Source organism: Amblyomma mixtum, chromosome 2, assembly GCF_055824585.1.
Source record: "Amblyomma mixtum isolate Tamu chromosome 2, ASM5582458v1, whole genome shotgun sequence".
Classification (NCBI taxonomy): Eukaryota; Metazoa; Arthropoda; class Arachnida; order Ixodida; family Ixodidae; genus Amblyomma; species Amblyomma mixtum.
The window spans coordinates 8,341,365-8,354,269 of NC_143013.1; the positions used below are offsets into that span (position 1 = coordinate 8,341,365).

The 12,905-nt window shown below is 45.6% G+C and overlaps 1 protein-coding gene across 1 annotated transcript in view; it reads right to left on the reverse strand.

Annotated features, from left to right (window-relative positions):
* The window catches only part of Kat60 (katanin p60), a 29,703-nt gene extending 22,072 nt beyond the window's left edge, over nt 1-7,631 (reverse strand). The window contains exon 1 of the mRNA XM_089570401.1: nt 7,387-7,631. Within this exon, the coding sequence (XP_089426527.1) occupies nt 7,387-7,494 (108 nt within the window). The 5' untranslated portion in view covers nt 7,495-7,631. The remainder of the gene's footprint in view (nt 1-7,386) is intronic.
* Between the last annotated feature and the right edge of the window lie 5,274 nt (nt 7,632-12,905).

The following is a 12,905-nucleotide window of genomic DNA, read 5'->3' on the forward strand; positions in this document are numbered from 1 at the left end:
TTCCAATGCAGTGATTAGATATACTTGATGTGGGTTCCAGATGGCAGATGCATATTCTAATTTTGGTCTTACCAATGATTTGTATGCGAGCAGCTTTACCTCAGGTGGGGCAAGACGGAGGTGACGCTTCAGGAAACCTAGTGTTTTATTTGATGCTGAAATGATGTTACTAATATGAGCGCGCCATGAGAGATCAGGAGAGACGGTGATTCCCAGATATTTATACGATCTTCAGCAGGCTGTCTACACACAGACTGCAGACACAAAACACAAACACAGAGAAAACAAACGAAGACGACCCGCACTATATAAGCAGTGCTCGCGCGCCGTCTGTTGGGGCAGCGGCGTATATCAGATCGCGGGGCTTTTTTGATGGCTGCCGCACGCCGGCGCCACTACCCTAGTAGCACAAAATGTCGCCAGAACGTTATGACAATGTCGCCAATGTTTCATAATGTTGTGCAACATACTCCAACGTTACAGCAACATGCCCATAAGTTGGTCAGGATGACACTCTCTGCTAACATTGCAGCCAAATGCTCAGAAATTCGTTAGGATAACATACCATCTGCCATCTTTGGAACAACATCGAGAAGCAACGTTGAGGCAATACAGCCTGATGGACGTTATTATAATGCTTGAATCATAACAATAAAGCAACATTACAAATATATTTCAAGCACAGAGTTCCAGAAGTTTTCCGACTGTTGCTACAGTAAACATTTTTTTCAACTAGCAGTACTTTGCAACTGAACCTCTTCTGTTGTGCCTGCTATAAATTGCATGCACAGCTCGATTAATATGTCGCAAAGCTTTGTTTATTACCTATTCACCACTGTCACCATTGGGACACCCTTCAGGAACGGCTATATAAGCTTGACTCTATGTTATCCGCTCGGAGGTGAGTGTATGAGTTACATATGTTGTACTGTATTGTGGAGCTCAAGTGCCAGTCGCTCTCGTTGGTCCTCGAAAAGCGTTATGATATGTTGTGAAGCTTACCAATTGGCAGGCCTGCATGCTTGTGCAGGGTTGCTAAAATTTTCAAGAATGTTACATATGATGTTATGAAACATTGTGGCAACGTTGCAGCAATGTTGTACATATGTGGACACAACATCGTGGGAAATGTAGCAGCCATGTTTTTCACATATGTTGTCTTGATATTGCCAAAGGAGGACACTAGCCAAGTTAATGCAGCCTAAATAGGTAACATTGCTGCAATGTTCCAGCAGAAATCTGTGCTACTAGGGTATGTCTAGCAGAGGATATGAAATACCAGCATGCGCTTTGCTACTCGCTTAATTATTGCTTCCGTGATTAGAGATTCTCTGTTACTGCATTAATACTCATTAGCATAGAGTCGTCAGATACCACTTTACGTGAAAGACCACATGACGTACAAAAAATTCAGAGGGCACTTTGGCTCTAAAGTGCTGCAAGGCGAAAGCCTTTCCTGGTGCACTGTTTGGCATTGACTGCGAGACTGTTTGCGCTGTACTAGTGCTTTATTTGACAACACACTTTGGCTACACATTCAACTACATACTTTGACTGCTTTTTTAGCACGATTCTCTCTCTGCTTAAGTTGTATTCATGGCTCTGTTCGCAGTAATGAGGTATGTAATGTGGTCATGGATGGATGGATGTATGGATGGATAGGAGCGCCCCCTTTGAAACGGGGTGGTGGCAATTGCCACCATGCTCAGCTTTTCTTTATTATTTTTTTGTTTACTGTGTTGGCAATTCTCATTAAGATTCTCCATCACCTTTGCCTACGGTTTCCTACAATTCTAACCTTATGCCACATCTCTGCTTTTCAGCCACCAATCCTCCAATCGCTTTTTGCTGACTTCCACTGCAGATTTATTTACATGACCATTGTTATCTTTAAACCCTAGGGCCTCAGAAAGAGTGACTGTGCCTGCATCGACATCCGGATGGATACCATCACATTTGATTATGAGGTGTTCAATTGTTTCCACAGATCTACCACACACTGCACATGTGTCATCTTCTTCGTTAAATTTCTTTTTGTAGCTGCGCGTTCTAAGACACCCTGATCTAGCTTCAAAAAGTAGGGCACTGCCTCTTGAGTTATCATAGAAAAATTCTTTCCTGATCTGCCTTTTCCAGAATCGATATAGTTCTACAATATGTTTCTTTTCCATTGAATTCATCCAATTTTTAACTTCCGCGTTTTTAACCTGTCGTTTAATGCTCTTTCTTTCTCCGTCCTCATGACCGGCATACTTACTGGTTAGTTTTCTAGTTCTTTTCCGCCACTGTGAGTCAACGTTCTTTCTGTATAAATATTTAAATACCTTAGCTGCCCATCTGTTATCCTCCAATTTCCTCAGGCGTTCTTCATATAGTATTTTACTCTTAGCTTCCCGTGCTTCGAACGATGCCCAGCCCATATCCCCTTGTACTGCCTAGTTTGTGGTTTTGCCGTGGGCACCTAGTGCTAATCTTCCAACAGCCCTCTGATTTACGCCTAATCTAGACTGAACTTCTGCCCTTAAGTACAGAACCGCATTGCCGAAAGTAAGTCCCGGCACCATTATTCCTTTCCAAATACCTCTTAGTACTTCATATTTGTTGTACCCCCATAATGCCCTATGTTGCATTATCCCGGCGTCTCTTCGTCCTTTTGCCCTAAGAGCCTGTTCGTGCTTTTCCGTGTATATCTGCCCTTCGTTTAGCCATATACCGAGGTATTTGTATTCGGCCACTTTGGGTATTTCGTGTCCTTGTATTGTAAGCCCCTGATCAGTTGGATCGTTAAAAATCATCACACCTGATTTAGTTGCGCTAAAACTGAATCCTAGAGCGTCTCCTTCGTCTCCACAGCAATTAACCAAAGTTTGTAAATATTCCTGGCTATCTGCTAACAGTACAATATCGTCCGCATACATTAAACCCGGGAGTCACTGCTCAACTACATTTCCGCCTAATCTGTACGATCGATTATAACCCAGATTACTTTCTTCTAGCCTTCTTTCCATATTTATCACGTAAAGCATGAACAGCAGCGGTGATAGAGGACAACCTTGCCTTAATCCTTTGTGCACCCCCACAGTTGTGGTACTTTTTTTCCCTTCCCATGTAATTTCAACTTCATTATCTCGGTAGATTTCCTGTAGAAAATCAATTACCTCATCACCAATACCTAAATCTTTCAATATGCTCCACAGTAGTTCCCTGTTCACGTTATCGTATGCACCGCTTATGTCCAGAAAGGCTAAAAACAGAGGTCTATTTTCCGCCTTAGCTATTTCTATGCATTGGGTAAGCACGAACAGGCTATCATCTAACCGCCTACCCCTTCTGAACCAATTCTGAAGTTCTCCGAGTATCCTATTCCCTTCTACCCATGACTGCATTTTTAATTTCACCGCCTGCATTGCCAGCCTGTACATAACAGATGTTATCGTAATCGGACGGAAGGATTTTATGTTCATCTTATCTCCTTTCCCTTTATAAATCAAATTAATTTTACTCTGTCTCCAGCTGTGCGGAATTTGCTGATTTGTTATGACTGCCTCCAATGCTTTTATCAGCGCTTCCTTGCTTCTTGGGCCAAGTTCATTAATCAGCTTAATTGGAATTTCGTCTATCCCTGCGGATGTGGTTTTAGGAATATTCACTTCCGCCTTTTCCCAGTTAAGACTAGTCAGTTCTAAGCTGTTCTCTTTTGTGCTGTCCTGTGTTGCCGCCTCACTTGGGGGGGTCACCCACGGACGCCTAACGCCACCTGTCGGAGCGAACGACAACTATTTATTTATTTATTTATTTATTTATTTATTATACCCTCAGGGTACAAATGTACATTATAGAAGGGAGGGGCGGATGCAGAGGCATACTCAGTGTACACAATAAGTTATTAGTAAAAAATATACACAATCTCTGTAAAACCAGTACAAAAACGAAAGTAAGCATACAAAAAGAATGAAAAAAGAACAAAGGTACAAAGAGTAAATTACGAAATCGGTAACGGTGTTAATAAATACAGAAAAATATGACAAGGAAAACAAATAATAAACAAGGAATACAGTTGTGTGCTCCAAAAGGGGGCGTCAGGCATCCGTGCGTGACCTAATTACTGCGAATCCGCGCACTCTGACGTCATAACCATTTCGACCAAACGAAAAGCGTGACACCTTTGCTGACAACAATTCTGTCGACAACGATGAGGAATTAAAGGCTTTCGCCTTAATTATCCCCCGCTTGCCCCCAAGCCATGCAAGCGTGCTTACATGGCCTAAGAACTGCTGCCGCCCGGTGGATGCGGTGGGTGAGCGCGGGTTCTCGTTACTCATTATGGTTCGGTTACTCTATTGTTTTTTCTTAGTGTATTCTATTGTCCTTGCGCTCTGCACGGCGACACCCTTAGCATCATTCCTCTCCCTGTCCTACTATATAACATTTATCCTATTGTATCCCATATTACTGGAATTATGTTCAATCATGGCTGTTATTACTGCTGTTGTACATTAAGTAAAGAAAGTTTCTCGCCTCCGGCAGATCTAGTCCCATCTCCCACGCTTGAAAAATGGGAAGCTGTTCTCGCTAGACCGGATCCGGACGTTGAGTCCAGGGACACGGCAAGAGCGCAGGAAGTCGACGACAGTCGTAAACTGCCGGCCACCTGGAGCGGCTTAAGAACCCAAGAACATCACCAACCTACAGCTGACAATAAAGTTCTCTCTCTGTCTCGCCTATAAAAAAGGGGGGCTATCGTGTTTGGCTCGAAACCCAAGAGCCGCACGTTCAAATCGTGATTAAAATTCTTGAAATGTTCCTTTGAGCGGAAATCATTTACCTCATAATGTTCCAGCGTTTGAGACACGCGGCGACCTTTAATTCGCATCACATGGCAGGTTGTTTAATCACTTTCATAACACACATCCACATGTGACATGACGTCACGTGTGGCGTCAGTTTGGCTGCACAACGCCGCCGACAGTACGACGCGCTTTTCCCGCTGAATGGGACGCGTTAAAAAGCGCCTCCTCCTAGAGTGACCCACAAATCCGCCCCTGATCGCTCGTCGCGCCCATTGGATAAGCGTCTGCAATTTTTAGTGCGAAATCACTTCTAGCTAGCCTACCCCCAACGATTGCGACAATGTCTAACGCGAAGAAAATGAAGCCTCGGCCAGACACAGTAAGGGAATGGGTGTATACCACATGGCAATGGACCAAGCAAAGCTCAATTTTGTGGATGGTCGTGCAGAGTAAGGATGGCACCACACGGTGTGGCACATGAGGCATGTCCCAAACATAGTTAGGACCACCCGAAATTTGTCCTTGGAATGACCTTGGCTGATTTTAAGACGTGTGAGACACCATGGCAAAGCTCAGTCTGGGAATATCCCTGCAGGGTAAGGATGGCATCACATGGTATGGCACATGAGGCAGACCTCTCTCTTTTGTCTTTCAAGTCCTGTTTTTTTTCTACTCCTAGCGCTCTTCAATTCTACAAAAGCTTTCTAAACTAATTTTCCAAGTTACGACAGCGTTAACACGCAGTTCCAACGAATCATATGACCTGTAGGGGATGACATCTCTATTACGTGATATATCCGAGCCCAATTTTTGTTCCTATGTTTTGTTGTAGGTGGACGGTAAGCGAAAAGCCATGCACAGTGGTTGAAAACGCCTCCGCTGTTTGAAAAGTCACTACAGCGTGAAATTCGCTGTCTTATGGTCTCGCGTGACCTTTTGAATGTCAATAGCGAACCGATTGCAAAGTTATAGAAAATAAACCCGAAACTATGAGGCAGCAAACGGGTTTCAGTAGATTAATAGACACCCTGAGCTTACCGTGTACCGTTATGTACCGAGATTCCGCCTACCGCCGGTGAGCACGCGCTGATTGACGCGTAGCTGCCAGGTACGTGGCGCCATCTGGCGACGTCAAGATTGGCTGCGCGCGGGCTCCCGACGGTATGCTAAAGGTGTCTATTTTCGGCAGTAGACGATATGCAAAACTACTTGGAGAAGTTCAGAATGGCGCAAAAGACACACACAGGAAAAATAGGGGATGACACAAAGAGCGCCTATCTTGGAGATCTGGCAACACCACGAACGTTTCCACTTGCCCGTTGCTTCCGGTTTCCATCTAGGTTCGGTCTAGCTTGTCAAGCTGCTGCGTCGTTTGCGATGCATGCTTTCTTGATACCGGTGATGAAGCTGTCATGAATATCGCGAGTGTGATTTTAAATGTTGAGCTTCAGTTGCTGCGCTGCTCGCACTGCTCATATTTCACCAACTGTAGGTTCTTTTATTCAGCACCAGCAAGCTAAAACCGCGTCGTCAGCTTGGCTTGAAATTTGATGGCAATAATCGGCGCTGGGAAGTGCGTTGGAAAGTTAAACTCTGCGCCGTTGTCGTTTTAATGCGCGCATTTAAGCTTCAAGCGTCGCGCATCGTCATCGCTATTTTGCATCGAAGTGGACGAAAATTCATCTGGTATATAGTAGCTATCGGTCGTTTTGAGTTCCACAGATGCGTTGGCTTGGATCAACTTCTGTGGCAGTGCCAACTATTGTGTTGATTGTAAAACATTTTATTCGCCGGAAAGAGCTTGGCAAGAGGTCGCGTTAAGTGGTCGAGAGTACATAGCCCTCGACGACTTTGTCAGACCACTCCACCGACAAAACTTGCGTTCTGGGGTTAGAGCTAGCCAGCACGGTCTCCCACCGCTCGAGAGAAGGAGCTGTAACTAGATCACCCGGAGGTGGCTCTATTTTGCAGTCCCACAGGATGTGATCGTAGGTAGCACGTTGGCCACAGTGTTTGCAGTTTGGGTTGTAAATATCTGGATAAATGTGCGCGAGGAGTGATGGGGTGCGTATCGATCTCGTCTGTAGACGACGCCACGTAACCTCTTGTTCTTTAGTAAGTCATTTGTCTGGAGGGGGGAAAATTCTCCTCTCTAGTTTAAAATGATTGGTGAGATCATGATATGTGATCATGGAGTAAAATATTGTAACGTAACGTTACAAAGAAGTCACTCTTGCAGCGAGGAACACCAGCAGCCAGTCAGGTCAGCACGGGACGGAGCAGTTTCACTTCGTCTTTTTCCCAATCACCCGTGTCGTTCTTCGTCATCTTCTAAGGAAGGCATATGTGCCAATATTGGGGGACAGCCTTCCGCCCCGCACTTCCCCTCCGAGGATGCAGCGCTCCCGCTCGCTAACCGCAGAGGGGTTCGTGCTCGAGGGAACAAAGGGAGGGACGACAAAGCATGAGCACCCATATGCTCATATGCTATTTATTACACTCGCAATTAATACACAGAGCGGGCCAGCTAGCTACAGGACATCAACGAGGCATTCCTAGGAAATAGAAGGCTACGTAAGAAGGGCTTCCGACTTACCGGCTGGGGCGCGACTTCGGAGGCATCAGCGGCGAACCTTTCTACGCGCCGACAATGGCGGCCGGGTTTTCCCGTGCGCGCCCCATTGGCCAAACCATGCCCGAGCATTTGCTGGGGGACGCGACGAGAGCACGCACTTGCTGCGCTCGATTCGCTGCCTGGAATCAGAAGTCCAGCGGTAAGGCGTGGCGGCGTGCGCCTGCCGCGGCTGAAACCGCTCGTGACGCTGGCCGGATCCCGAAGAGACCCTCACCGGCTCCGCGGAGCTCCGCGTAGCCTTCGAGGTGGCGCTTCCGTCGCTGCTTCCGTTTCCCTCATGAGGAAGATATCCTCTTTGCCCAGCCGGTGCTGTCCTGACGCACGATGATGATTGTCGGCCGCGTCGAAACGAGGGGGGGGGGGGGGGGGGGGACTGGTTTCCCACGCTATCTTGCGCACTGTCCTGAACTGCAATACGACCTCACGACCCTCGAGGGTCGTCTGCCAGCTGCGTAATGCCATTTCTTTAACAGCAACGTGCAATGCCCATCCTCGGTTTTCAACGTTACAGTTACAGAGCTATAGCCTTAGCCGCTTACACTCCCTCAAGAGCGCAGATCCATAATCTCAAAAAAGTTCAGCGCTCTCACGACGAACGACAAGGTAGACAAGACAACACAGGCGCTTACTCGCAACTGGGCATTTATTATGAAAAAGCGGAATATAAGAGAAAGAAAAACACCAACAACAAAACAAGCATTCACGCAGGCAGATAGAAGGTAATCAAGAAGATGCATATAGATACAAAAACTCTCGCTCATGCAGGACCACCATAGGATCAGCCACACACTATTGCTAATTCTTGCAGATATGATATGCCTCAGCAATTTCTCTAGTCAGCTGGCCTAGATAGCGAAACAAGATGGTGGTTTTATCGAGCAAAGGCTTACAGCCTGTACAGCCGCCCACAGACTTAACACGTATGACGGAAAGCGTGGCCTGGACTGCCGTCAGCGCCACGAAGCGATAGTCATTGGTGCGAGACAATGCTCTCGGTATGTTTGCGGTGGCTGACGATAGCTGGTGCGCAGCTCGCTTTTACTGCTCTTCCGCTTGTGCCTGATCGCCGCGTGGACAGCGCGCCCGTCACGGGGGCGTTTCAGAGCTTTTTGCTCGCCGTTTCGGCCTCCACGGCCCCGACAACGCTCTTTGCAGTTTTCTTATCGCGGCAACCAGGAACTGCTCGCTAAGCTGCCGCGGTTCGCACCTTCTATCGTCAGACACCGCAAACACTCCGAGAGCATTATTTCGCACCCGACGACTATCGCTTCATGGCGCTGACGGCAGTCCAGGCCATGTATTCCGTCATTCGTGTTAAGTCTGTGTGCGGCTGTACATTTAGAGCAGTGCTTAGAACGATTGGACGAGGGTGGCTTTTTCAGGGACAAAAAGGGCTCTTGAAGTCGCACATTTAGGCAACGGCCCGTTTGACCAATATAGGCCTGACCACGAGAGAAAGGAATGTGGTACACCACTCCTTTCACACATGTAACATAGCGGTTACCATGCTTCACAGTGCATCGCTTCTTTTTGTCCCGCATGCCACTGCGCGCAGCAACCCGATCACAAATACTGCTCACTTTTTGAGAGGTAGAAAAGAAAACATTCACGTCATATCGGCTACCCACATTTTTGAATTGGTGCGAAAACCGATGCACATAAGGTTTGGTTTGGTTTGGTTTATGGGGTTTAACGTCCCAAAGCGACTGAGGCTATGAGAGACGCCGTAGTGAAGGGCTCCGGAAATTTCGACCACCTGGGGTTCTTTAACATGCACTGACATCGCACAGTACATGGGCCTCTAGAATTTCTCCTCCAAAGAAATTCTAGCCGCCGCGGCCGGGATCGAACCCGCGTCTTTTGGGTCAGCAGCCGAGCACCATAACCGCTGAGCCACCGCAGCGGCGATGCACATAAGGAACAACCGCGATTTTTTTCTTTTTCTTTGCCTCCTCTGCAGCCGGAGGAGAAGATTTATTAACAGCTTTTACTTCCTTCAACACCTTTACAGAAGCCAGAGACAAGACATCCTCTGGGAACAGCACGACTTCTGCAGTGAAGAACCTAAGCAGGCGACAGCGATTCCCCATTTCACAATTTTAGAATGGCTAGACTTGAAATTTAAAAGTGGTTTCACTGACCGCGGTGAATACACCTCGCAAACGTGGCCCTGCTTAAAACAAAAGTTTCAGATCTAGAAACTGCAAACATTTTATTGGTGGGCGTTTCAAATGTAAACTGCAGTCCACACCCATACTCTCTAAATATCTTGAGCCCATCCGCTACCGGCCTTGTAAAATCATGTCTGTCAAACACCAGATAATCCTCGACGTACCTAAAAATCTTATTTGAAAGACCACTCATATTATTTTCAATACAAGATTCAACTCTAGAAAGAAAGATATCACTGAGGACAGGAGCCACTTTAGACCCAATGCTGACGCCAGTCTTTTGAAGAAATAAATCCCCATTCCATTCAACAAAGGTAGAAGCAAGATAAAACGAAAGCAGTTCTAAAAACGAAGGGACCAAATACCACAGGCATTAACAAAGCGTTGTTCATCATTATCTTCAGTAATACACATGCTAACAAAATTCATCAGATTATCATGCGGCAGCGAGTAGAAGAGGTCCGTTGAATTTCTTTGGAGGAGAAATTCTAGAGGTCCGTGTACTGTGCGATGTCATGTCAGTGCACGTTAAAGAACACCAGGTGGTCGAAATTTCCGAATCCCTCCACTACGGCGTCCCTCATAGCCTTAGTCGCTTTGGGACGGTAAACCCCATAAACCAAACCAAACCTTGACATCAATGCTAAATGCAGACGATATTATTGGATTTTGGCACCCAAGGTAATGCACAACAGCCAAATAGTGTGGCGTCAGATATGGATCCGCCAAAGTAAAGCTTTTCAAGTGCTTTTGCAGGAAGCTTGAGATAACATGTTGCCAGGCTGATCTCTCAGTGACAATAGCACGGAATGGCATGTCATCCTTATGCCATTCGTCGTGAGTGCGCTAAACTTTTTCGTGATGCATTACCAACTAGCTCAGATTTCTATCCTTCTTCAATCCATAATCTTCTAGACATCATATTTTAACAATTTATTTTGGTTCATGCAGAGTTATGCGCATGTGTACATCATGTCGCAAATACTTAAACTGTATCTCTGTATAATATTTTACGTGGCAGCGACAACACGCCAAACAAACACGTCGAGCATAAAGCGTGCCGTGTGTGCAACTTTGAGTGACGGCTCGAGTGCCGTGGTCCGTGGATGCATGCCATCGAGATTTTTTTTTCTTGCGAGCTAGCCGCAGATCGGACAAGAAGAACGCTGAAGAAAATCAGGCTTAATTAGAACGAAGAAAGAAACACTGATACGCGCACTCCCTTTCAAGTCAAACTAGACCTTTTTGCGAAAGTCCACAGTTTCATGGCACGTTTGCTGTAGAGTTATTGTATATAAGTACCGTACTTTATAAATCCGGTAGCTCTTTTGTTTGCTGTAGACACGTGCGCCGCCCTGATCTTGTCGAAGGACATAAAAGCATTACTGTATACATAAGGACATATAAGCATTATTACATACATAATAAAAGTACTTCCATTGTAATTGAGGGCGATTTCTCGTATATCCGAGCAACAGCATATATGACATCACGCCGCATCACTGTCGCCATTCATGAATGGTGCTATGTTGCTAAAGCATAGGCATTGCAATCTGTGTCCGGTCTTTTGTTTGACAGGCGGCAGTGTTGTGGCTGTAGTCGGGAGGCCTGGCTTGCAGAAGCTAGTTTGAAAGTCAGTGCGCTGTCGGAATAAGCACAACTAAAAGCCATGTGCATTGTGACTGGTGGTCTGAGAAGTTCATAGCAGCACTCCGACAATGTCATGCGGCAAAGCTTTTCTACATAATCCTATTCAAAATTATTCAGGACAACGAGAACACTCGGAGAAGCATGAAGAGCTCAGAAAAAAGAATAGTCGTTTCGTATTCTGTATGGGCTAGTTAAGTTTATTCTGCGACTGTGGTTCTCTACCAAGAGTTGACGTCTCTGAAAGCTCCACTGCCGCAAAAGCGTTGGAATGATGAGGCGCCTTTGTGTCGCAAATGACCGAGGTACCGCGCACATATTGTTCTTCGCGATTATCTAAAAAAAAGCAAATTTTTTAAGAAGAATAGTGCATTTATAATTGAGTTGCTTCACTTGATAATCAAGTGAGATAATTTAGTTTTAATTTAGAGATCGAATGCCACTTTTGAGGTTTATTTTAGAGCATGTTATTTTCTCTTAAAACCGTAATGAAGTCAATTATGTCAGTTTGGGACAAGAGCAAATCTTTATTGTCTTTCATTTCATTTGTGTGAAACAGAATGACCTGTTTTCAAGAGCTGACAACAGAAATTAACAAAGGTCCAGTTTTTTCGTATCTCTAACCTTGTTATGGTATTGTGCTGCAAATGAGATTTTTTAGCCATAAATTTGCATTAGTGTAAGTGTCGCCGCAAATACTGAGCCAAATCAAGGTGATTTGATTCTTTCACCGCTGTTTTCACCGTGGACCACTCTCTGCACCCTATCATTAAATCAGATAATTCAGTTCAAACTAAGCCATCGAATTTGACGCTTTAGCGTTTTTCGGCGCGTTTGTACAAAATGCTTCTGACTGTTGTGCCTAAGTTCGCGGGTTAGGTCCCGGTCGTTTGGTTGGGCTCATTTCATTGGAGGCCGAATGCAAAAGACGCTATTGGGCTGAGATTTCGGTGCGCGTTGACGAATCACAGGCGACCGAAATAAAACCGGAACTCCCCACTACAGCGTCCCTCATAGCCCAAGGTGTTTGGATTACATGCCCCACGAACCATCCACGAAGTATTCAGCATTGCAACCCGCAAAACCTTGCAACGGAACATTTGTGCTGCTCACGGTTCACATAACGCGGTCATACATACGCACTACAACCGGTGAGTACCGGCCTGTATAATGCCGCGCCACCTTCGAGAGACGGGCAAGAATACGGGCGAAGCTGCCTCATTACTTTTATGCAGGCATGACTGGCGTGGCAAAGTAGCTCAGGGCTGAGGCAAATTCGAAGAGAAGAAAGAATGGAAGTGAAAAAGAAAGAAGTAGGGAAGGAATGAAGAAAAAAGGAAAGAAGTGAAGGCAATGAAAAAGAAAGGACGGAAGGAGAGAAGGAGAGAAAGAAAGGCAGAAAAGAGGAAAGAAAGGTAGAAAATGAAAAAGAAATCAAGAAAGAAAGGAAGTGGGAAAGAAAGGAAGGAAGAAGGAGAGAAAGAAAGGAAGGGAAGAAAGTGAAAAATAAAGGAAGAAGGACGGAAAGAACGGAATAGAGTGATAAATAAGGAAAGAAAGAAAGGGAGAAAGAAGGACAGAAAGAAAGTGAAAAAGAAGGAAAGAAAGAAGGAAAGGATTGTGCTCCAGCACATTTCTCAGTGATTGAAATCCACGCCCCTT